The sequence below is a fragment of the Leptopilina heterotoma genome, unplaced genomic scaffold (assembly GCF_015476425.1).
Source record: "Leptopilina heterotoma isolate Lh14 unplaced genomic scaffold, ASM1547642v1 Lhet_6, whole genome shotgun sequence".
Classification (NCBI taxonomy): domain Eukaryota; kingdom Metazoa; phylum Arthropoda; class Insecta; order Hymenoptera; family Figitidae; genus Leptopilina; species Leptopilina heterotoma.
The window spans coordinates 2,763,875-2,791,542 of record NW_025111137.1 but is presented as its reverse complement, the minus strand read 5'-3'; the positions used below and the strand labels follow the sequence as shown (position 1 = coordinate 2,791,542).

General features: G+C 27.0%; 1 protein-coding gene across 3 annotated transcripts in view; it reads right to left on the bottom strand.

The window, feature by feature from the left end:
- LOC122509159 (inactivation-no-after-potential D protein) overlaps positions 1 to 27,668 on the bottom strand; it is a 131,824-nt gene that overhangs the window by 33,302 nt on the left and 70,854 nt on the right. For 2 of the 3 annotated variants that reach the window (XM_043622981.1, XM_043622980.1), the window contains exon 4: positions 1,514 to 1,639. In XM_043622981.1, coding sequence (XP_043478916.1) covers positions 1,514 to 1,639 — 126 coding nt within the window. Of the gene's footprint in view, positions 1 to 1,513; positions 1,640 to 22,515; positions 22,643 to 27,668 lie in introns of those variants that run through there. The other variant, XM_043622982.1, reaches the window with a different exon arrangement.

Here is a 27,668-nt window from a genome sequence, read left to right as displayed (position 1 = left end):
TTATCTATTTCTTTTGTAAATTTATCTAATTCTGTAGTACATTATGCTAAAAGTCCCCTTATTTCCGGTCATTGCAACCGTTTTTAGTAATTTTTACGAATGTGGGTCTCTCCGTGTAGTAATCTTCGTTAGGGGTAGTTTTAAGGGTGAAAATTGTTTAAAAACTTTCTTTCTCATATTCAATACTAGAATAATTAAACTTGCTATTTATTATATTTCTAAGTTAACGGAAAAAAACTCGGCCGTTAAAGGGTTAAATAATTTTTTTTTATATTATAAAACTGGATTTTTTAAAATTTGTCAAAATAAATTGTAATGTAAAATTATGTAATAACAAATTAATTAAATATGAAATGTTCTTCGAATGTTTGAAAAATGTGAGATTATACTAAAATCAAGTTTCTACTTTATTACTCTTCCTCCTCTTCTCTTGTCGACGTATCACTTCAACTGTATTCTCTTTGTCCTCCTGATACTATAATATTTTCATCATTCGCACTTTACAGGGTTGCCACAGGTTAAAGAGATCAGGGAAAAGTCAGAAAATGTTATCAAAAGTATATACTGGAAAAAGTATTAAACTTCTAGCATGGATAAAAAAATTCTAGTTTTTGGTATCCTCTGAAAATATGATGAAAAACTTTAGTCCGTCTGAAATTTTTCTTGTTCATCTTATAAATTTTGAAATCACCACGAATTTTAATAAATAATAACTTAAAAATTTTTTTCTATTGTTAACAATAACTGAACTTCATAGATTATGAAATTTTTAAATAAATACGTTAATTTTTTAAAAATTTTGGTTGCCATATTGAATCCGCCATTTTTAATTTTTCAAATTTGACATTAAATTCGAATTTAGTGGCCCCAAAGATCTTAAATATAACTCAATCAAATTTTTTTAGAAACTTTTCTTTAGACGATGTGTAGCCCAAAAATGATTTTTTTCACTTAACTGTAAAGGGGTTAAAAGGTGAATTTAGGATACAAATTTTTACCTTAATTTTCAATCTTACTTCACGTCTTGGTTTTTTATTAAAATTTTGCCCGGACGTCCCTTTTCATTTGAGACATTTGATTTAATATTCTACCTATTAAATGAATAAATAAAAAAATATTTGTCATTATAATAGTCTCTTGACCTGAAATTTAAAGATACTTCTGCATCGTATTTGTGTAGAGACGCGCTACGTTACGTTATAATTTAAGAAGAAAATTGCAGGTCAAGAAACGGGAGTAACCTCATAATTTAGATCGCAAGTCATAGGTCGTATAAGAAATCAACTTTAAAAATTTAGGTCAAAATTTGCAAGTCGAGAAGAGAATATGACCTTAACTATTAGGTCAAGGGCGTAGGTCGTCAGTAGACAAACATAACTTTCTTCTAAATTGTTTTCTTCTCTTTTTAATTAAATTTTTTTAATAATAAAACTTTTTCGAAACTTAGTTATTCTGGCCTCTCTTTAATAAAATGAAATTTGTTTTTCCAGTAATGAATATTTTAAGAACTTACCATATGCACCAATGACTGTACCAGAAGACATACCGGATTGCCGGAGGCTTGAATCACCTCCACAGCTTTTTCATATGAACTATTCCGCAAATCTATTCCGTCCACTTCGATTATTCTGTCTCCCGTCTAAAAATAAATCAAAAACCGCAATGTGAATTGGAGAAATATAATTCGCGATCAATTTCGAAATAAGATATTGAAATTCGTAAAAAATATTTTAGATGCGCTCACATAGAAACGTAAGCAGAAAATTTTGAATGAAATGAAAAAAAATCATCTTAGAAGTTATAAAAAATTGTTGAAATAAGGAAAGAAACATTTTTTCTTTAAAATTGTTTGTGATTTCTTTGTGTATGTGTATACTTTGGAAAGTTTCCTATAAACTTAAGACTCTCCAGATGGAAAGTGGTTATTATAACTGCTTGAAAAGTTTTTTTTTTTTTTTTTTTTTGAAAAAGAAAAATTTAATTGTCTTTGGTAATTTTCCCGATGGGAAATTATCAGCATTTTATAAATAAAGTTTCATTTGAAACTTTGAGTGTAGGATTCTCAAGTTTTGATTAAATTCTAACTAATGTTTTTCGCTCAATCTTAAAGCAGAAACTTGGCAAATAAGTTTTTAAAACCTTTTAAAATGTTCTTTTTGGCTCAATATTTTTGGCGTGAAATATTGTATCATCATAAAGTACTTTATAAAATTCGTAAACGCCTTTTATGCTCTATTTTCAATATTGGCGGAATATTGACAAATAAAATCATTAATAATTTTAAAAATTTTTTCTCAATTTTTGGAATGCATTCAGAAAAATGTAATATCAGGAGGTAAAATTACCTTCTAATATCCTCTTACTTAATTTATCTTCTCAAAATAAATATTCCTCTTTAATGTAGATTATTTTTATATCTTTGCTGGTTAATAATAAATTAAAGCAATTTTTTTTAGAGATTTTTTATGTCAAGAACATTAAATTCAAGGAAAATAAATAAATTTATTTATAATTAATTATTAATTATATTTAGTTTATTCAAAATTTTTAATTTAGCGTATCTATAGGGCTCGAACTAGGTCCGTAAATCCCGTGAAGGTCCGTAAATTTGCTTCAAGTCCGTAAAAGTCCGTTTTTTAAAAAAGGTGCGTAAAGTCCCTAATTTAATTGAGAAAAATTTCAATTATTTTTAGAAATAATCAATTCTTCTCCAGATTTCAATTATTATTTTCAAAATTGTTGATAAAATTCTTGTCAAACACATTTAGTTATTTTCATAAAATAATTAAAATTTTGCAGTAATTCAATTATTTGCAAATTTTCTATCATTTTCATCGCAATAATTCAATTATTTTCATAAAAATAAAATTTTTACGGAGATTCAATTATTTTCGTAAATAATAAAATGCTTTTTAGGAATTCAATTATTTTCATAAATAATAAAATGCTTTTTAGGAATTCAATTATTTTCATAAATAATAAAACTCATCGCAGAATTTCAATTATTTTTAATAAACAATTTTAATCAAATTCCTCGAAAAATGTAATTGTTTTTAAAAATGTTATTAAAATTCGTCAAAAGAATTCAATTATTTAAAAATTTGTTGATATAATTATTTATGAAATTTGAATTTTAAGAAACAATCAATTATTCAATAAATTATTTCTTTTCATTACAAATTATTGCAGAAATTTAATTATGTTCAAAAATAATAAAATTCTTTTTAGGGATTCAATTATTTTTGCAAATAATAAAACTTTTCGCAGAATTTCAATTATTTTTAATACAATAAATTTTAAACAAATTTCTTGAAAAATGAAATTATTTTTTAAAATTTTGTTAAAATTTGTCGTGAGAATTCACTTATTTCAAAATTTATTAGTTAAAATTCTTTACGAGCATTTAATTTTAAGAAACAATTAATTAATAAATTATTTATTTTTGTATTTAAATAATTGGATTCTAGTAGAATGATCTAATAAAATAATAATTGAATATTAAGAGCATTTTAGGATAAATTTCTAAAAATAATTGAATTTAGAAAAGGTTTAATTTTAAAAATTGGCAAAATTTTAACTATTTTCAAAAATGTTCTACAATTCAATGATTTTCAATATGTACTATTTTAATAAAATTTTCTAAAAGAATTCAATTATATAAAATAAATTTAATTATTTTGATAAATAAGAAAAAATTTCACATTAATTCAATTATTTACAAATTTTTTATATATTTCTTCGCAATAATTCAATTATTTACATAAATAATAGCATTTTTACAGGGATTCAATTATTTTTAATACAATTTTAATCAAATTTCTCGAAAAATCTAATTATTCTTAAATAAAATTCTTTGTGAGAATTCAATAATTCTAAGAAACATTCAATTTATTCAATAAATTATTTATTTTTGTATTTAAAATTTAAATAATTGAATTCCAGTAGAATTTTCTAATAAAAATTGATTTAAAAATGAATTTCAGTTAAAATTTTAGATAATAATTGAATATTAAAAGCAATATAGCGTAAATTTTTATAAATAATTGAATTTGGAAATTAATTTTTTTGGAAAAGTTTAATTGAAATTTTTTTATATTATTTGAAGTTTTTATTTTCTAATGCATATTTAATTGAAGAATTTACGAATAATTGTAATTCGTAAAATGGAATATTGTAAGCAAATGGATTTGAAAATCGTCAAAGAACTTTTTCAAAAATTAATTGCTTTAAAAAAGAATTTTAGTTAAAAATTCTTAAAAATAGGTAGTAATTGAATTGAAATAATGATAATAATTTTGAAGAAGTACAATATTCTTACAATATAAAATAATTGTGTATCAGATCAGTTTTTCTTATCAGTTCAGTATATCATCAGTTTTTCAAAATTCAAAATGTCGGATCCAATATGGCGGACAGTTTTTTAAATTTGATCGGAATCACTTGAAACTGATTACAATATGTTGCGCACTTTCTAAGATCATGAATTTAAAAAATGTTTTTTAAAATATTAAATGTAAATTCACCATAGCTAATGTCACGGTATTTAACTAAATTGATTCATATTCTTAATTAGGAACCTTCAAAACCCCCAAGTAATAAATTTCAAGACAAGTCGGTTAATTTTTAATTTAGTTGTCCGCCATACTAGATCCGCCATTTTGAATTTTGAAAAGCAGATGCTAGATTCGTTTTCAACAACCACGAAAATTATCGAGTTACTTTTATTGCATAAATTCTTTTACATCACAAAAAGTTAGATTCAAAGATCGATAAAAGTCACTGGGTTAATAAAATTCTGTCTCGAAATCAAAGAAAAACAAAATAAAATGTTTGTGTCAACTATGAATAATAATACACATAAAAGGAGGCAATTTTTATTTAACACTTTCTATAATTTGGTAAAAAACGAATTAAACAATTAATTTTGGAATTTATTACTGTATTTTATTTTTAATTTTCATATTTACTACACTTTTATAAAATTGAGAAAACGTTGGTAAATTTGTTTTCATATCAAATTACTAACGGACAATTTGTATTCAATTTGCACATTATTATTAACAATTTCCACCAATATCGTACCATCAATTGAAATGTTTAATCTACTACTGATTGAATTTTCATCCGTCAAATCCTAATATTTCCCAAATATTGATCCAATTATAAATTCACGCTACGTACATCCATCAAGTGTACGAAATGTTTTCGATAAATATTATAATATAAATTTACAGTTTCTGTCGATTTGAATATTTTCTGATAGGAATAGTAAATTATTTATCTAAATTTCTTTTTACTTTTTTATTAATCATAATTATCGTATATTTAAATATTTTGTAGTTAAAGCCAATATTGCAAATGCAGCAGCATAATCACAATTATTTCATGCGCCGCAAATATTATATGTATATTGATCAAAATATTAATGTATAATGTAATCACAATTACAATATATAGATGAAAATTGTGCCAAATATGTAATAAATTATTATTTTATTATAAAATTAAATTATGAAAATTTATTTATTTTATGGAATTTTCAACATCGTAAATATCTTTGCGTTTATGCCATTCTTTAATTTTTACCTTTTGCTTTAAAATTCCGAATTTCTCTCTGATAATAAAACCAAGCTTTATTGCATTGATTTTCCTCCAAAAAAAAAAAAAGAAAGAGAGAGAGAAAGAGGAAAGAAGAAAAGGGATGGGTCTATAGATTATTTCATAAATATTCCGGTCTGATGTGCGAATTCCAATAAAGGTTGCATCGATGTCTATGTATTGACAGAAAAATTGAAAGGATTCATAAAATATTATGCGAATAACGTGTAAACTGTTCTTTCATAGTAAGTTTATCATTGTTATCAGTCTTTTCAATGCGGGACTTGACCTACTTTTTAAAATATGATGACCAATTATCCAATAAATCTTATCCTGATATGTATGTTCCTATTTTTAAGGTTTCTGCCTAACTCCACGTGTGCGAAATGCATATGAATAAATTTTAATACGACTCTATATCCATGTTGAATTTTGACGATTTTCTTTCTTTACTTAACGGAATTTAAACTTATTTCTTCATATTTGACGAAATTTTTTATTATAATTGTCAAAAAAGTACGTGGAAAGACAATTTATTTTTGAATTTAATAAACAGATTATTAAACCTGGGCTACTTGATGTCTGTCACAGAATGTTAATAGCGTCACAAGTAAAGTGTCAGAGTGAAAAGAAGAGAATATGTTTACTTGGTATTACATTCTTTCCTTTTCGCGGTGGCATTTTACTATAGGGACTCTCTTATTAATATTTTGTAGCTAACATCCAATAGTTAAAGTTTAATAAACTGTTTGTTAAATTTTCGAATAAAAGTTCTTTCCGTGCATTGATCCATTTGAGCAGATTTGTTTAGCTTCCGTACACATGTCTATCCTCTACAGTTTATCAAACATAAGGTATTATAATTTAGAAATAATCATTTTTTGTTCCAAGTGCAACAAAAATATTTAGAAAAAATATTAGCAAAAATTCAGAAAAGAACTCAGAGTTGACACGCAACCTGGAAATGTCAGGGTATTTTATAAACCTTCAAAAAACCTGGAAAAGTCAGAGAATTTTGATCAAAATCCTGGAAAAATGTTGTCTCAAGTTATTATGTTATATTCTTGAAATCTAATTTTACTTCAATATTTCAAAATTAATTCAATTTTAAAAGAGTTGCGTTTACAATTTTCATAAATAGATGAACCTCAAAAGATTTTAATTTGAAATTTTGTAAAATTACAATTTTAAATGAATTTAATTAAAAATTTTAAAAAACCTAGATTTTAAAAAAATTTTAATAATTAAAATTCTTCTGAAATTAGTTACATTTTTTAATATATATATTTAATTGATTATTAAAAATAATAATGGATCTATAGAAGAGTTTTAGTTAAAAACACTAAAACAAATTGAATTTTGAAGCAATTACAAATTATTGCAGAAATTCAATTATTTTCAAAAGTAGTAAAATTCTCAAAAATTCAATTATATTTTCTAAACTTTTAATAAAATTTTTGGCAAAATTTTAATTATTTTCAAAAATTTTCCTGAATTTAATTATTATTTTTAATATCTACTATGTACTTTAATAAAAAATATCCTAAAAGAATCCAATTCGTTAAAAAAAATTGTAATAAAATTTTACGCAAACATTTAATTATTTACATAAATAATAAAACTCATCGCAGACTTTCAATTATTTCTAATACAATTTTAATGGAATTCCTCGAAAAATGTAGTTATTCTTAAAAATTATATTAAAATTTATCAAAGAAATTCAATTATTTTAAAAACCTTTCCGACAATTTATTTATTAGAATTAAAGTATTATTTTCAATACACTTTTAATTACATTTCTTTAAAAAATTTTATTATTTTAAAAAATTTTAATGAAATTCTTTGATAACAATTCAATTTTTTTCCAAATAATTTTAATAAAATTTTTCATAGAAATTTAATTAATTTCAAAAGTTCGTCAAAATTCAATTATTTTGAATGTATACTATTTCAATAGAATTTCACAAAAGAATTCAATTATTTAAAAAGAAATTTTAATATAATTCATCTCAAGAATTCAATTATTTTCAAAAATAATATAATTCTTCGCAGAAATTCAATTATGTTAAAAAATTTACAAAAATTCTCGTCAAAATTTCAATTATCTTTATAAATAATAACATTTTTTTCCGAAATTCAATTATTTTCAAAAATTTTAATAAAATTCTTGGCAAAAAATTTCAATTAGTTTTAATACAATTTACCTCAAATTTCTCAAAATATGAAATTATTCTTAAAAATTTTATAAAAAATAAAATTTTTCTCCGAAATTTAATTATTTAATTAAAAAAAATTTAATAAAATTCTTGACAGAATTTCAATTTTTTAATACAATTTTCATCAAATTTCTCGATAAATGAAACTATTCTTAAAAATTTTATTAAAATTTGTCAAGAGAATTCAATTATTTAAAAATTTGTTGATAAAATTCTTTATGAAAATTCGATTTTAAGAAACACATTTGATATAATAAAATATTTATTTTTATATTTAAATAATTGAAATCACGTAGAATTTTCTAATAAATTAAAATTGATTTGAAAATGCATTTCAGTTAAAATTTTAGATTATAATTGAATATTGAAAGCATAGATTTTTAGAAATGATTAAATTTTAAAAAAATTTCAAATTAAAATCTTTGAAAAATTAAACTAGTTTCATACTGTTAATTAAGAATTCTGTAGAATTAATTTTTTTCCAAAAGTTTAGTGGAATTGTTTTTTTTATTATTTTTAGTTTTTAATTTCTAATATATTTAATTGAAGAATGTCAGAATAATCGAAATTTTGTAAAATTAAATTGTAAACAAAAGGATTTGGAAATTTTCAAAAAACTTTTTCAAAAATTATTTTCAAAAAACTTTTTCAAAAATTATTTTTAAAAAATTGATTTAAAGAAGAATTTGAGTTGAAAATTTTAGTAATGAATAATCGAAATGATGAAAATAATTTTGGAAGTAGTTACAGTAACAAATTAGCAATTTTAATTATTTAATAAAACATAAAGAAAGCGATGACTCCGAGTCGAAGACTCGGAGTGATAGGTATCTTCATGTTTTATAATAATATTCTTATATGCTATTGAATTTGAAAATCTTAATTCCTGTGGCAAAATGATGATTACACTGGTTTACAGTGAAATTGCCAATCGAACAAAACAATTTTTTTTCGAATAGTAGGTGTTTTTTGAGTAAGAAAATCATAGTTTTAATTTTTTTCCCTCGTGCAGTTTTTCTGTAGCTTCAAATTTTGCATTTTCGAGGTGCAACGCCACTTAAACTTACCTGTAGGAAAATTAGCTTGTCAAAATATAATAAATGAGGTATCATTGGAAAGGTTATTAAATTACCTTTCGATCCATAGGTCACAGAATAAAATTCAACAAAAATTGAGAGAGTTACAGTCGATTAAAGATGAAATTTCATGACAGTTTTGATGATTTTTAGACATTTGAGTAACTTCTATTTTTTTCTACATCAAACAGGAAAGAATGTTTAGGTTTTAATTTTTTATTGATAGACTATATCATTACACAAATTTTGAGCCCTTGTGGACCTCGATTGGATTAAAAATGACAATTCTACACTAAATTTAGTGAACGAAACTACATTCTTCATTTTTAGTATCCCTTAAACATTTGCAGCAAAAATTGAAGTAATAAAATTTAGTTAAGCTCTAAAGTTACTAAAATCACTAATAAAGGATTTCTGAAATCGTAGATTTCGAATCCAATGTTAGTTTTCTAAATTTCAAAATGGCGGATCCAATATGGCGGACAAGTTTTTAAAAATCGATTAAATTCGTCTTAAATTCGTTACTCGGGGGTTTTCGGGGTCGCTGATTACGAATCTGATGTCAGATTTTAAAAATTAAAAATGGCGGATCCAATAGGTGCGAATTCGATGGATTTTAAAAAACTCGTTCACCATTATGAATCCATCCTTTTCAATTTTCGAAATCCGTAATCAGATTCGTAATCAGCGACCCCGAAAACCCCCGAGTAACGAATTTAAGACGAATTTAATCGATTTTTAAAAACTTGTCCGCCATATTGGATCCGCCATTTTGAAATTTAGAAAACTAACATTGGATTCGAAATCTACGATTTCAGAAATCCTTTATTAGTGATTTTAGTAACTTTAGAGCTTAACTAAATTTTATTACTTCAATTTTTGCTGCAAATGTTTAAGGGATACTAAAAATGAAGAATGTAGTTTCGTTCACTAAATTTAGTGTAGAATTGTCATTTTTAATCCAATCGAGGTCCACAAGGGCTCAAAATTTGTGTAATGATATAGTCTATCAATAAAAAATTAAAACCTAAACATTCTTTCCTGTTTGATGTAGAAAAAAATAGAAGTTACTCAAATGTCTAAAAATCATCAAAACTGTCATGAAATTTCATCTTTAATCGACTGTAACTCTCTCAATTGTTGAATTTTATTCTGTGACCTATGGATCGAAAGGTAATTTAATAACCTTTCCAATGATACCTCATTTATTATATTTTGACAAGCTAATTTTCCTACAGGTAAGTTTAAGTGGCGTTGCACCTCGAAAATGCAAAATTTGAAGCTACAGAAAAACTGCACGAGGGAAAAAAATTAAAACTATGATTTTCTTACTCAAAAAACACCTACTATTCGAAAAAAAATTGTTTTGTTCGATTGGCAAAAAAAAGTTTTTAATTTGTAAACCTGTGTTAAATATTTATTTAAAAATGAAGTTTTATATTGATGTTTTCGAATAATTTTACTTTTGAAGAAATATGTAAATAAATGTAATAGAACATTTTTTTGTGTATCTATTCATTTTGCTGATGAATCAGAATATTCTTTAGAATCAGGGAAAAATTTAAAGTTTGGTCTGGAATTCAGGGAGTTATTTAATTTGGTAAAATATAAATGTAATTTTAAAAACCTAGAAAAATTACGTTTTTTAACCTGGAAAATTCAGGGAATTTGAAATGAGCAATAGCGTGGCAACCCTGAGAATTTACAAATATTTTAGGCACAGAACTTAGGTATGAAGAGAAATAATAAATAAAGTATTGTCAGGTCTAAGACAAGGAACAAAATGTCGAAATCAAATGCTGACATCTGACTTAAACACTTAAAATACGAAACAGATACAAATTTAAATTGACACTTCTCAATAAGAGAAAAAAATTGCTGATCAATTCACAGGTGAAAATGATTCGTAACAAATTCTTTTAGAATTGGTATTAAATTCCGATTAAAATTCTATTTGCAAATTTAGATACAAATTTGATTTAAAAAAACATTCTACACTTAAATTCGAATGGAAATTCATTTAGAATTAAATTTAGCGAGATTTTAATAGAAGCATTATATTAATTTAGTGCATATTTATAAAACTTAAGAAACAATTTTTTTAATAAAGTAAGATTTCATTGTATACCTTTCGATTTTTACAATCTGGAGACCTACTGCTGCAGACCGACTTGAATTAGAATTACTCGAATTTCCCTGGACATTTGACAAGGGTTTATTGACTATCGAGTCATTAATGTTCATTTGGACAGTCATCACAACTGTACAAACATAGCCTCGACGTGATTCGTTATCCAAGCTATATCATCGGTTGCAATGTATTTTAATATTAATTGTTCATAGTCAGTTTGAAAAAAATGTTAATATAAAGATTTTGTTTAGTATAATTCAACACATAGGGTAGTCAGGTTTAAAAATTTGTTATAATCCTTATTAATAAAATCAGATGTCTGTCTGTACATTGCTTAAAACTTCAAAATGTTAACATGATTAGTTATTATGGACATCAGAGATTCCAAAAATGTTCTTAAAAAATTTAATGTATGCATGTATGTATGTATGTATGTATGTATGTATGTATGTATGTATGTATGTATGTATGTATGTTTGTCTGTCACAAAAACTTTGTACCCCAATCACACAAAAACATGTGAATCGATTTAAGTCCAACTTGGTAGGTTATTAGGTATTGACCCAAGGAAGGTTTATAAATTTACAGATTTAAAAAATATTAATTAGAACGGGAGATATTCAATTTTTTCAAAAAATTCAAAAAATCGAAAATTTCAAAATTTTTTATTTTTCATGGATTGCTTTTGAAGTTTATATACTTGAGTATTATATGTTATTTAGTCACATTATAGCATAACTTTGCAAAAAATAAAGTCCTATAACTAATATGTAAGTATAAAAATGTTTTCAAAAAATCGAAAATTTCAAAATTTTACATTTTTTTATGGATTGCTTTTAAACTTTCTATATTTGAGTATTACATGTTATTTGGTCACATTTTAGCATAATTTTTCAAAAAATACTATTCTACAACTAAGATGTAAATATAAAAATATTTTCAAAAACTTGAAAAATGGAAAATTTCCAAATTTCACAATTTTTAATGGATAGCTTTTAAACTTTCTAAAAATGAATATTATATGTTATTTAGTCAGATTTTATCATAATTTTGCAAAAAATACTATCCTACAAGAAATATAAAAAAATTTTCAATATATCAAAAAATCGATACTAATTACTATATGAAGTATAATTCAGTAGTATTTTTGGAGTCTCTGATTAATATTTTGATGTCAAAATAGTGCAATTCAAAATTATTTATCAAATCAATCTAATATTTTCAAGAAGTTCAGAAATATTGAAAATGGAAATTTTTTATGATTAAAATGATTTCGCAGGATGTCAAGAATTGTAAGTCACCTGTGATACAATACAAGCATATTATGCCACTAGGCAAAAACTTACATGTTAAAACGTTTTTTCATTTTAACTCTAGATTTAACTTTAAGAGATGTTTTGAGCAATGTAAAGACAAAAGTTAACACGGTGTCTATTTTTGTTTAACAAAATTCCCTGCTTTGTCCAAACTTTTCACGGTTTATCTCTTTTTTGTCAAATTTAAATTTACTTGATTTTATCCATAAATAAATCTACAAATGGCTATAAAAATTTACTTATTTTATGAAAATACTGTTTCTTAAGTTCATATAAATATAGATTGTATTACTTGCTGTCGTACAGTTTTCTGTTTATACTAATACATTTAACTGGGTATCTACCAAACGGGAAAAACTGTAAAAAGCTGGGAATATGCCGAACCGGGAATTTTCCTATCAAATTAAGAAAAAGTTTCATTATATTAATTCGCTTTTAAAAAATTGCTTTTTACTTCAATTTTTATTGATGTATAATATTTATGAAAACAGACCCGAGTCAAAATTTAAGCCCTACTTTCAGCCTAAAATTTAGGTCTTATGTTAGGTTTTAGCAGTCGTAACGTAGGGTCTACTTGCGATACAATTAGTTCCAATTAGACTCTACTATAACTCCAAAAACTGTATGGAAAATTTAATTTTTTTAATACATTAATTAAAGTACTACAAATTGATAAATATTGTTCTCTGCATTTGAATTGGTTAAAATAACTAATTTGATAACAAAAAGTCAATCACTGATTCAAATAGTAATATTTTCCTACTAAAATAGCTATAATGGTAACTAATTATTATTTTTTTCCGGTCAAATTAAATTCCTTAGCTATTTCCTGATTTTCCAGATTGGTAGAAACTTAAATGTATTGGTAGAAACTAAAACCCGTCGAAGACGGGTACGACAGCTAGTTTTCTTATATAATTATTGTACTAGTCTGGGACTCTAACTATAATTTATTTTATCCATCTGACAGTTAATTTCAGTCCTTGTGCGCGGCTAGTATTATTTTAATTTTGCTTGGTGGAGTTAAAGGTTGTCTGGTGTGCCAAACCACACCAGTTACAAAATGTTAAGGCAAGCGAATTTTGGATTGTCTGCAAAAATGATTCAATTGATCAAAAAGCATAAATTTAATGTTTCTGCATGCGAAAAAGTATTTTTTAAATAGATTAAAGATTTTACTTAAAAATTAAGATCTTATGTAATTTTTACAGAAAATGCCTAGACACTACCGACCCTGGAGCGTAACTGCAATTTAAAACAAAAACTCAGTGTTTGGATTCCAATCCAATAAATTAAAATTCTTAGGAGGCGAAATAGAGGCCTTATCAATCATCCTCCTTCTCTAAGTTCTGACTAGAATTTTAGATAGTAGAATTACTTTTTAGAAAAATTTTCACATTTGTTAAAATAACTCGTCGGTAGATATCCAACTTGGGAATTGCGGAACTGACCCTATAAATTTTCTTAGGTTAAAAATATTTTTCCTGTTATGTGTTCATCTGCACTTCTAGTACACTTACAATCCTACAGAAACTATCGCTTTTCATTTTTCGTAGGATTTGTTGCTCAACGTGTAAACTACTTTTGTAAGTCTTCCGTGTCGTTCTTCTGTTGGCTTGATGTCTTTTGGATCCTTTCGAGAGTTTTTTGCCTCCTCAAGGGTTCAGGCTACTCTCTACATTCTTTATTTTATCGACGAGGTTGGAATTAACCTTTATTGACAAATTTTTCTTTATGTAAGAGTTTGGATTCTTCTTGCAATCTGCAAACTTGTTATCGACTTCTTCGCTTTTAAAGTACGCAATATTAACCTATCGATCTCTTTCTATTTGGTCGTATTCCAGTCACAGATGAGTAGATGACATGTACATCATTTCCTAATTGAACGACACTTGAAGATTTTCTTTATATTTATTTAAGTAGTATACGCAGGCTTTAAAAAAAATGAAAATGGGATTTTGTACAAGAAGTATTTAAATTAACCAGAGATTAATTATAGAGTATTGCAACGATGTTTACTTTTACTTGATGAGATTTCTCATCGTATTACTACGAACATGGTTATAATTATTAAATCGACTTCAGAATTATAAAATTCACTCTTGGAATTTTTAATATTCTACCAGAGATTTGTTTTAGGGAACTTTCCCGGCACCAGGTAGGTGACCTACCCAGATCCTGATGTACACGAATAAATTATTATCACTCCGGAGTAGCTGCTGGAATATTAACCGAATAATTTAATTATTCGACTTTTAGAAAATTTACACTCAGGATTCTTTCTCTAGGCACTGTACACATCAGGCGAGAGAAAAAGATAGGACGAAAAGACTTCTAATAAAACAAAGAAAACACTGTAGCAAAGAAAATTAACTAACACACTATTCTGATTTCAATTTCCATTTTAAATCACTCTAATTTTATTTCATTATCTTTAACACAGATCTAGGAAGGAGACAGAACTTCCATACGCTGGCACTGAATCAACCGCCGACTAAAAGTAGTGTCGTCCTGTTGGCTCGCCATGTGGATCTAATGTTAACAATTATTTTTTCAAGTTACACCGTTCACCGGATAACAATAAAGTGATGTCCTGGGCACTAACCTTTGATTTTATTCATTAAGGATCAGTATTCAATCTTTAAAAAAAATTGAAAATCAAAATTCAGGATACGACCGTGGTGACATATAGTTAATTCAATTTCGCTAGCCAGACACAAACTGATGAAAATAGGTTAAGGGGTTACTCCACTTAGAATTTTGAAAAAAACGAATTTTTTTATTGCATTTTCGCAATAAAAAAAAACAAATCCGTCAACATTAAAAATTTTGGTCGCCATATTGGATCCGCCATTTTGAATTTTAGAAAATTCACATTGGATTCGTAATCAGCGACCCCAAAAACCCCCGAGTAGTCTGTTTCGAGCAAATCTGGTAAAATTTATTAAAAAAGTCCGCCATATTGGATCTGCCATTTTGAATTTGGAAAAATTAACACTGAATTCGTAATCAGTAACCTCGAAAATCCCCGAGTAACACGTTTCAAGTGGATCTGTACAGTAGAAATATGATTTTGGGCAAAGGCGTCAGTGACACTCCTGGCCAAGACACTGAAGGGGTATTTCATTATTATCTAAAATTTTGATCAATTCATTTTTAAATCAATTTTTATTAGAAAATTCTACTAGAATTCATTTATTTAAATACAAAAATATCATTGAATTTCTCCAATAATTTGTAGTTTCTCCAAAATTAAATTTCTTTTTTAGTGTTTTTAACATTCTTCTATAAATCCATTATTTTTAATAATCTTTGAAAAAGATCTTTGAGAATTTTCAAATTCATTTGTTTAAAATTCAGTTTTCTTTCATTTATTAGGAAATTCTTCAGTTAAATCTCCAAATTATATCGTACAATTTACGAAATTTTTGTTCTTTTTTTTCAAATTACGGACTTTACGGACCTTTTTTTTCAAAAAAAACGGACTTTTACGGACTTGAAGCAAATTTACGGACCTTTACAGAATTTATGGACGTAGTTCGAGCCCTGCATGAGGAAAGTGTTTTTGAACCTTTTTTACGGACGCGTTTTTCTCAAAACTATGTTTTTAAAGTCGGTGAGCAAGATTTCTCGAAAAGATTGAACCGATCAGTCTCCGATTTTAACACAAGCTTTTTAATTATATTTTTAGTGATTAATCAAAGGTTTTTTACAATAAATATTTTTTATTTTATTTTATTACTGGATGTAACTCCTTAATTGGCATCCTGCTTTGGACCCGTACAAAGATTATGCACACTTTGGTTTGACCCTGCAGCATGATCACAGGCCTATAATATCTATGATAGGTGATTGCCTTCAATTGACAGGTTGACAGTAATCTCTTTTCAAATTGTGATAATTGTTCATAAACGTTTGCTGTCAGTTAATAATGAAATATTATACATAAAAACCCTCTGTCTACGCAGACTTATCCCCATTGCAGAGTTTTTAACTTTAACTCCCATAGTCCCCACGAAGCAACTGAAATATAAATATTAAATTCGAGTCTGGTCACGATATTTAATATTAATAAACAAATTCAATTAATGGGTTTCGGCGTAACCTTAATTGGGCTTTTATAACGTGATTATTTAACATCAACGTTACAGTATGTGCAGAAAAGTTTATTGAAATCTATAAAATTAAGGCATACTATAGATAGCAAATATACTAGCAGATTTCAAGTCTTGTATAAATAAAGTTATTTCAGTAATTTGCTCTATGAAAATTAATAAAAAATAGTGACCTCTACTAGATTTTAAAGGTTAAGAATAATTAATGCTCGAAAGTATTTCACATTATTCATAGTTCTGAAATATGTTCAGGAATATGAATTCCTAAACATATTTCAGAACATGGTTATAAGTATAAGCGACATTAAAATAAATAGGTTAATTTTCAAATAAACTTATAAATTTAGATTCGCAAATGAAAACATCGATGAAATCTTCGGTATTTTAAACAGTTGTCTTAAATCCAAATAATCATGATCAAATTCAAATCACACTGTTGCATTCTGCTTGTCTAAGAATCGTATATCCAAAAATGTTTTCGCATTTTTTGGGACAAAATCAAGGGCCTATGGGTGTCGCAGATACGATTTTCTAACATAGACTTAAAAACGGATTTGTTTACTGTCCTTCATTGTTGTTTTTCGTTAATCTATCACTTCTTGGAAGAACTGCAAGATATTATTCTTTATTTATTGTTACTTTATAAAGAACGAACTATAGTAATAACGTAATAACCAATAAACTCAGTAGAGAAGCAAATTGAATCTCTAACGATGTTGACTTCTTCGACAATAATTTAAGACGACTCAGCTTAGCATTACGTAGACTCATTTCGAACTTTAACTCATAATGCACAAACCTAATTAATTTTATTATTGTACTATTTTACACTGTTATTAAACTATTAATTATATTTAAAAAAGAAAGAAAGTTTTAGTAGATTAAGGCCTAATTCCACCAACCTTAATTTAAAAGTTAATCAATGATTAACGCCAGTTTAGCGGCTCGTGATTCGTTGGTTAAGAAAAATTATAACTTGTCGCCCAACCGTTTTATTAATATTTTTATAAGGACACAGAATTCGGGGAAATAACTCTAATGGCAAGAAATTATGAAGGCGATCTTTATTAATTTAATTGAGCGCCTGGCTGCTCCTCTAAACTTTTGATTATTGAGACAATTTATTTAAATATTAACTTTAAAACTAATATGTGACGCTTCATGCGGTGAAAGGGACCTTACGCGACAAAAACATTAGGCTAATAAAGTATGTAAACCCTTATTTCTTTGAGCCTCAAAGTAGTGCGTGAACAAATAAAATAAATTATCAATATAAGTTATGACATTATTTTTACGTTTAACGTCACAATAACACTAATCTGAGAACATTTTTCTAGTATTTGAATTTTGGTAATATTATTGTCTTTCGTTAAAGTAAACTGGTTACAGTGTTTTGTTTTTTGAATTTGTTTTGGTAATTATTCTACACTTAGCAGAAGTCCAATAATTGAAATGTTGGCGCTCCATATTAAGGAATTTTGATAAATTAGTTTAGTTTTAGTAAGTTGGCTGGCTTTGTGAAACGAAAGCGACTTCGTTTGGCAAAGAAGCTACTCTCACTTTGGGTTAATTGACAAGTTCCTATGGTTAAGAAGGTCGATGTGTTAATATCGTTAGTTACTTATCCCAGTTTTAGTTTTAGTAAAATGTAACAAATTTATAATCAGTTTCAGTTTTGCTACAGTTTAATCTCCTTGTACTTAATAGTTTTAAGTTACAAAATAATGTATTATAGAAAATTTAAATATCATAATCAATTATTAGTTTAATATTCCCTTAATAAATAATTAATTAAAAGTGTTAGAGAAAATCATGATTCCCATCAAGAATCAACTTATCATCGACACAAAATCTGTAAGTTCTTTATATTATTTTATAATAATTTAATTGTTATAATTTAGAATGCTCTGGTAATTTTATTTACGATATTGTAATTGAATTATTCTCTATAAATAATAAAAAGATCGTCATAATTTATTGGCAATTGTTAATTAGATTTCGTTGGAACAATATAATTTACTTATTTTTATTTAATTGATTGTTAATTTATTTATAATATTGCCACTGTGTTTTAAATTACCTTCTTTTTTTAATACAAAACCCCCCCTCCCCACGACTAGCATAGCTGACTAGCACCGGAACGTAAAAAAATCTAGTTAATAATAATGTTTCGGTCGGTCTTAATTAAGTTTTGAGTAATGTTTAGTTTAATGATTTTTAATTATTTGTTTTAGTCCGGTTGATATTAAAGTTCTGTATTTAGTTATCTTATAATAGTCTGTAAAAAAGCGTTACAAAGTATTTAGTTAACAAGGTATATTCTGGTATATTATGATCCTTGTTTTTATGTTGCTCTGACATAAACGTCCTCAAGTTGTGTTCCGAGCTCTTTTCACTCCGCAACTAAGAGCTGTTTAGTGTTTGGTTAGACTCGTAGAGTCTAACTATTAGAAAAGTTGCGCCCAACGTGCTTAAACTGAACAATAAAATTAAGGTGGAAATTAATCTTAATTATTATTGGTAGGATGTGCTCTCGAACTCCTTGACAAGTTAAATTGATTGATTTGACTTTATGTGTGTATTCTTTATTTACATAATTGGTAATAACTCCTTTTCAACATTAATAATTTTATAACTAATTAAAATGAGGCTCGAGGAATCTTGGACATGGCAATTTCGACAGTGTTACAGGATTAAATAATTGATTAACTTTTAATCGGTAATGGTGGTGGCCCTAAATGAAATTTACTATTACCAATAAGAACGCCTGAAGTGCAGAAATTTTTGACCAATTTCTTCTTGAACAGTAACGTAAATTAGAAGTGTTGTACTTTGAATTACTTTGGGGCCTGAGTCTTATAAGTTAGGATCTTAGATGTATCAATCCAAGTCTGATATTTTTGTTACTTTTTGATCTACTGTAATCATCTTGTCATTCTACTATTGACAGACGAATGTAATGATTGCAGCGAAAGCCACATAATTATAGTAACTTCTAATTTTAATCACCCTTATGTAAGTTTTACTCTAAATACGCTTGTATACCTGACGTCTCGAATTATCTCCCTATGAAGTTTGGCTGGAACGTAGGAATGCATTTTCCCCTCGGTGATTCCAATTACCATTCTTGCGTCGTCTTCTGCCTCGTTCTAAGAATATCTAAAGGGTTTTAGTGCGGGAAAAAGTTTTTGGATGGGCTTCTCTATTTGCTATAGTAACTCTATAGGGAATAGAGTTCATACTTGACTATTACTTACTAGATTACTGTTGGGATACTTGTTTAACCCTACCACAAATGGGTTTGTAATGTCTCTGAGGATCTGTTCTTTTAGGGAGAGAGTAGATCATCTGAACTGTAGATACTTTGAGATATGTATGCATTCTGTTATTTCATCCATTTTAGCAGTAACATGATTAAAAATTTTACTGTGTGCAAAAATTTTGTCTGTAATACTTTTGATTCAGACGGATTTGACACGGATTTGCTTGTATTCTTATCTTAATTGGCGAGTATTCTTAAATAATAATCGTTACATTATAAATCATGAATTCGAGAGTAGACAGTTCTTGCAGGATGCCAGAAATACTAAAGTCATTTTTCCTCGACACTTACTAGTGCATTAGAGTACTTAGCGGATTTTTCTTTTGGTTTGCTTGTTTTTTTGGCAACAGGTTCAAAAAAGTCCTCAAGGGTGCCACTTCTCCTTAAACTTGTACCCAAAATAATAAATATTATCTCTTTATTTTTTCATATTCGTTTTTTAAAATATTGCCAACTTCAGCCTCATGTTTAGTTACTCGTAGTAAAATCCTTTATAACAACCAGGTAGCAAATTTTTCTGACAACATAACATCAGCATATTCATTTTTATTTTATGATTCTGATCCGTGTCGCCTATCAATTCGTCTTCTTCTTCTTCTTCTTTACTCTAGGACGCAATGTCTCCAGTACTATTGTTTGTACTTAAAGGGACATTTTCTATTCATTCTAAATTTTCTTTTATAAATCCTATAAAGACGATTGTTACTGTTGTAGCCTACCCGGTGTTTTGTAGGTTCCATCCTCTATCATTTGGTTAAAGTTTAAGTAAGCGTTACAAGACTTCCAAATCTTCTAAATTTTTTCTTCGATCTTGTCTAGATTTCAGCTGATCCCACATCATATTTTAATTATTATTTATAGAACCGGTGGTAAGGTTTTAGCGTTTTCGATCTGTTCACACGGTCCCTAAATTTTGCACCTTTCTAAACTTTTTATGAAGATGAAAGTATCACTAATGAAACTGCTTCCTACCTAGAATTCTCAAACTTTTTAAAGCATTCTTTCAACCTAAAATTTTTTGAAAAAATGCTCTTTGTTTTTAGGTTTTAAGAAGAATTTTTTCAACCGTTGCTAACATGAAAAACCTTCACATCAGGTTGCTCCCCAGAATTTAGCGATTCCACTTTTGCTGTTTGTGAAACTTTTGCTATTCCAGAGAAAACTTTGGTTATTTTAGTAGTGCAAATGAAGAGTGAAAATTTTACTCGTCACTGTTCTATGTGGCTTTTTATCTATGCCTTCCCTAAAAGAACACCCTCCCTGAAAGAGCAGCATACACATATGCTCCTATTGTTACATTATTTTCACCCACTTACCACACGGGAAATTATAATAATTTTTTTCATCTTTCATTAAAAATTTGTTTACGTAAAAAATATTAAACGCTAAATGTTTTAAACGAAAACCCCAAAGTTTGTAAATTCGATCGTAAACTGTTTCGATAAAAAATTGTAAGTACAAAAATATTGAGTCTAATCCAAATTGAATAGAAGTTATTACTTATATATTTACTCTGATAAGAAATGACCCTAAATCTATAAAAAAAAGTGGGCATATATCTATTCTTTGTTACACACATGTATATAGAATTTCGTAGCGATTATGTGTAATTTGTGTTGATAGTTGATGCGAATTCCTGAAAGCCTCTAATGGAGCATGTCCACGTTTCAGATTCTCATTAGTTTCAATATGTTAATTATATATAGTGGAATGCTTCACACGTATGCAAGAACCTCTCTATACCTTCATCCAACAATATTCTCATAATTAAAATTTCCAATTTGTGTAATTTTCCCCAACTTGAGAAATGGAGTTGAATTTTTATACGTATATTTTTTAATTAAAGCATCAGTTTTTTTTATTTCCCTGCATTTTTTTTGTATTTTAATAAAATTGAAACGACACTTTGCAACAATTACATGAAGAAAGGATCCTTCCTTTTTTTGTTGTTTCATTACGATGTTTTTGAGTGGAGATTCTTCAAAGTCGACCTTAATAAATTTTTCTCGAGACCAACAGACAATCAAGTTCTTCTCGTTTTCCCTTTTGTTAGCTTCAATCTCGCTCATTAGCTTTAAGAAAATTTTTTCATTAACTTGAGGAAAATGTTGGATGGAGATAAATAGATGGGCGTAAGTTTTTCTTTTTTTTTTGCCTCTTGATTCTCTTTGCGATTTGTATTTTGCATTTATTTTCTCTCTCTCTCTCTTCTAGAATATGTATATTTATATATAGTTCAGTGAATTGTTCAGTAAAACTCTATGTAAAAGAGGGGAAAAATGTCAGTGTTCTTTTGTGTTGAAGAATACAAATTTATGACAGGTTTTCAATTGTCAGAAAGTATATGCTAGATAACTGATAAAAATTTTATGCAATATTTTTTACTTTAAGTAGATTTGTTTTTTAGGTCAACAGAATGTTTTATGTGCTTTTGAAAAAAAAAATGGTTTTGTTCCTGTTTTTTCTTCTGTTGATTTTGTTTCTCTTTCAACAATTTGTTGAAATGCAAAAGAGAGATTTTTTTCATTTGTTTTGATTTTTATCACAAGTTGATTGAAAATTGTATCATAAATCATATTTTTAATCAGAATTGTAAATATTTAAGATAAAATATAAATTTCAGTATTAATTTTAGCTGCAATCGGGAAAAATGGTAAGGGAAATTTCTTTTGTGTCATTCTTTCTTTGAATAACAAATTCTCGAATGTGTCTGCTTAGAGAGGAAGTTTCAAGTACCGTACCGATATTTTTTTCCTAGGTCAGTAACTTGAGAGGATCCACTCTCATGACTGAAGAAACGTGGCCCACATTTTGTCACCTATTTTCATAGAACCACTCGAATTGAATAACAACCGATAATTTGTGTTTACACGGAGAGACCGAGATTACTAATTTTTGTATAAAATCACACTAGAATTTACTATATTCACATTGCAACCACCGGAAATAAGGGGACTTTTTGTATTTTTTACTATTTTCTACACTAAGTCACTAATCCCGACAAATGTTCACCAAATTAGCAAAGTTTCTTACTATTTCGTCCAATAGTTCCAAACAACTGTAGTAAAACTCAGAAACATTGTGTACGTAAAATTACTATAGTCGTTGTAAATGCAGAAAGAAAGAGTGAAAAGAAAAAATACGGATTTTTGTCGCCGGTTTCCCGTCAATTCTTGACTAGTGGAGGTAAACTGGAAGGATTTTTACATACACAGACACACACACTCACACACTTATATATTTGTTGTTGGATAAATATTTGAAGACACACACATGTTTATTTCACTTATATGTATAGACGCGGTTAATTAATACACTAATACACAACTGCACGCACGACAACGAATTTCACTGAAAGTATACATCTTTGTTTCCTTATATATTGAATGATGAAAATTTACAGCACTTACGAGAAAGCAGTTTACTTTTAACAACTTATTATAAGACATACTTCTTGGGACAGGAATAAATGCAAAATTTATTAATTTATAATGGTCAATTTCTGAGATACCGAACGACCTACGTTTCACTTTATATTTAATTATTGTAGATAATATCCAAATTTATTTTACATACGCGAAACATAGTCACTGTCAATGATCGGAAGGCATCGGCTCATTTACGGAGATTGACGAGGTTAGCAACCAATAGAAATACAGGCGCCATATGACTGCACTCGCTAGCCACACTTGCTCACCAAAAATTACTACAGTGGATAGAAGATTTTAGTGGAAAATGTTTTCATTTGTCAGATTTTGTCTAATTAAATTAGAGAAAACTATAATCAATTTTCGCTACATTTACAACTCTTACACAAAATATTAAAACTTGCTATTTCAATGTAGCAAATTTATCTATTTCTTTTGTAAATTTATCTAATTCTGTAGTACATTATGCTAAAAGTCCCCTTATTTCCGGTCATTGCAACCGTTTTTAGTAATTTTTACGAATGTGGGTCTCTCCGTGTACACTTGACATAGAAAATTCCACTTAAACTCTTTTCTTCTTAGAAAAAATTCATCATATGTATATTTTTCTACATTAAAATTTTATCTTCACTTTCTTATATCAATAGGATAAAAAATATGTCAATAACACTCAACGAGGAAAATGGGGGTAAAAGAACTTTCACTTTCCGATTTTTTTTTTTTAATTAGAAATTATTAACTCGTTAGTTAAGAGAAAAGAAATTGTAAAATGGAAAAAAAATTGTAAATTAATTTTTTTGAGAATGAAACGTCATGTTAAAAGCGTCACACGTGCTCGCAAGGTGAGAGACTCCTGTGACCTATAGCGCACGAGTTGAACCGACTGTTACTACTGAAGCATCATTTTATTCTGTTCTCTTACTCACTGAACTATAACAAAACTGAAATGCGCACAGAGCCATTTTAGCGAAGCCTCCGAAACACGAATGTGTGTGTTATAAAATAAAATAGAAACCATTACCCTCCACTGACATATTGACTATCCGCAAACACAAGATATAAGGCTGAAATTGTGTTGAAACGCGAGAAAATAAATATAATGGTTTGCACTCTTCATTAGACTCTTTAAATTCAAATCACACTGTCCGAAGAATGGTAGAAAAAGAATTTCCTCAGATTCTAAATATTTATACAATTTGGAATTTTACAATAATCTACTACGTCTGGTCCATGTGTAAAAAATATTGAAAAATAAAATTTTAATTTATTTTAAAATTGAAATTAGAAGTAATCGAAAATCTTTGATTCCAAATTTGGTCATTGAAAAATTAGAATTGGAAAGAATTTGAATTTTTCTTGTTTCTTTATGGAAATTGAGAATCAAAACTTTTTATCATTGATTATGATTTTAAAGACGGAATGAGAAAAAAAACACTTTTCTATAGATTCATCGTGTTGGCAATGGTCCATGTGTAGAAAATAGCTTTGTTTTGGTAGAATTTGAGGAATCAGAATCGAAACTAAACACGTGGAGTTTTGATTTAAAAAACCTAATTTTTACATAAATTCTAAAATTACGACTATGTACGTATATTTATTTTTGATTTTGATTTCAAAATCTGAATAAACGAAATTCCTCTTTTTTTTAAATTTAAAAGAATAAATATCTGCTTCGACATTTTTTCCCCTATAAAGACAAACGGAATAAAAAAAATTGGAACAGTTTCGGATGAAAAAAAAATTGTCCCTATCAATTTAGGTCAACTATTCTAAAGATTTTCTGTTTGTTGTAAATTTAATAATTGGTGATGATTAAAAAAAATATTTGACAGTGACAAGACTATTTTTTGGTCAAAATGAAAATTCTTTTTCTCTTTTATGCAACATTCCAAAAATACATGATTTCAAGTATATTGAGATTTTATTTAAATTCGTTGAATATTTGCGAAAATATTAATAATTCAAAAAATTTTTATCAATCAATTTTATATGACGTAACTTTTACAATTTGGGAAATTTTTCAAATATCCATTTCATACGAAAGAGCATTTTAATTTTTTGCAAGCCGGTTTATCTTCTAAAAGAATTTAATTAATAATACATAATAATATTTTTTATTTTATATATTTTAAACTTGATATAATTTGGTGAATATTTTAGACAAGAATCTGTTTTTTTTTTAAATTTTATTGCAAAAAACAGTACTAATTTTTAAATTGAACATTTTGAAATATTACAGTAGCAATAAATTCATAAGAACCGTTCGGTAAATAACTAAAATTTTAAATGGAATGTTTTGTGTTTTATTGGATAAATATTAATCTACATTTATTTTTTAAATATTTCACGGAAAAAAATATAGGTTTGAGTACAGAATTTATAAAAAAAAATTTTGATTTGAAATGCTTATAACAATTATATGTTTGAACTATAATACAAAGTTATTTATTAATGCAAAAATTAATTAGTTTGTTAGTGACAGTTTTCTGATGAGTTTGTTATTTTTAAATTTAGTCGGAAAATACTGTGCTTTTTAAATCACCTACTGAAAAAAACGCTATTTTATATTTTAATTTTTGAAATATAAAAAATTAACGTGAATTTATATTGCCTAATTGAAAACATTAAACGTTTTTCTTGCATGTATTACCAAAAATCATTTTTTACTTATATTTAACTAATTTCATAAATTTTATTATTTTTAGGGCCAGTTGGATTCAATGCAAATGGAATTACTAATTTCAAGTTTCACCAATAAGGTAAGTTTTTTCTTTTAAATTAAAATACTTTGGGTTTCTTTTGCATTATTTTTGTTGTTTTTACTTCACTAGAATAGTTTTATGGAGTGGTTGAAAATATAGAATTATTAAATTGCATAAAACTAAATGTTTATATTCACCCCGAAATTTTTTAACTATATCCTAAAATTTAGGAGTAAATATGGACATAAAAGTAAGTAAAAAAATAAAAATAAAATACATAAAACTGTAAATTTTTATATTCACCCAGAAATTTTTTAACTGTCCTAAAATTTAGGGGTAAGTAGGGTAACGGGTACAGTGACCGACACCCATTCAGTGAACGACACCCCCAATTAAAAATCATGTATACAAATTGCAATAAATATAAAACAAAACATTATTAATAATGTATATTTGAAAAATGTTAATATTATATATTATAAAATGCAATTTTTGGAAGCTATTAAAATATCAGCAATATTAATTTCGTTTATATTATGCTATTATGGATAAAATTTCAAGTTCTATGGAGATAACCTCAAAATTCACTTTTTGAGGTTATCTTCACAGAAAGTAAAATGCTGTTAAAAATAAAAATAAATTAAATATTGCTACTACTTTAATAGCTTCCATTTATTGTATTTTATAATATTAATATTTTCAAAATATTCATTAACAATGTTTTGTTTTATATTTATTGCGATTTCTAATTGGGGGTGTCCTTCATGGTTCACTGAATGGGTGTCGGTCACTGTACCTGTTACCCTACAGACATTGTTTCTAAAAAAAATTAAAGGGAAATTCAATGTTAAGTATGCAAATTTTCAAGAGATACAAAGAATTAAATATGAAATATTATAAAAATTTATTTGATTACAAATAAATAAAATTAATGCAAACCTACAAAAAATAAAAAGAACTAAATTTTTTCTTTTAAATTGCAATATCAGGGTTGACACCCAAACTGGAAACCTGGAAAAGTCAGGGAATTTTGATCGAAATCCTAGAAAATTGTTGCCTAAAGTTATTATGTTTATTCTTGAAATCTAATTTTACTTCAATATTTCCAAATTAATTCAATTTTAAAAGAGTTGCGTTTACAATAAAATTTTCATAAATACATAGATGAACTTTAAAAGATTTTAATCATTTTGCGAGTAAATCAGAATATTCTTTACCCTCACAGCACCGGGATATTCAGGATATCCCAGAGACGTCCTGGGGATATCGATTTGTTTTCGGAAGTTTGGATATCTCTGGGATATCCTAGGGACGTCCATGGATATCCAGAGGATAATCCAGGGATATCCAAACTTCCGAAAACAAATCGATATCCCCAGGACGTCTCTGGGATATCCTGAATATCCCGGTGCTGTGAGGGTAGAGTCAGGGAAAAAGTCAAAGTTTTGTCTAGAAATCAGGGAGTTATTTAATGTGGTAAAATATAAATATAGTTTTAAAAACCTGAAAAAATTCCGTTTTTTAACCTGGAAAAGTCAGGGAATTTTAAATGAGCAAAAGCGTGGCAACCCTGATATATAGTTTCTGTTTTCTGTTGCATTAACTTCCCACACAGCACCGAAACTTTCCTAAAAATTTATTAAAGATTTACTTGCAAACTTCGAAGTATTTACTTGAAAAGTTTAGTGGAAATTTTGTAAAGATTTAAATGTCCCACTTCAATAAATGTTTAGCGTGAAACTTTCCTGAAAATTTAAAAAAAAA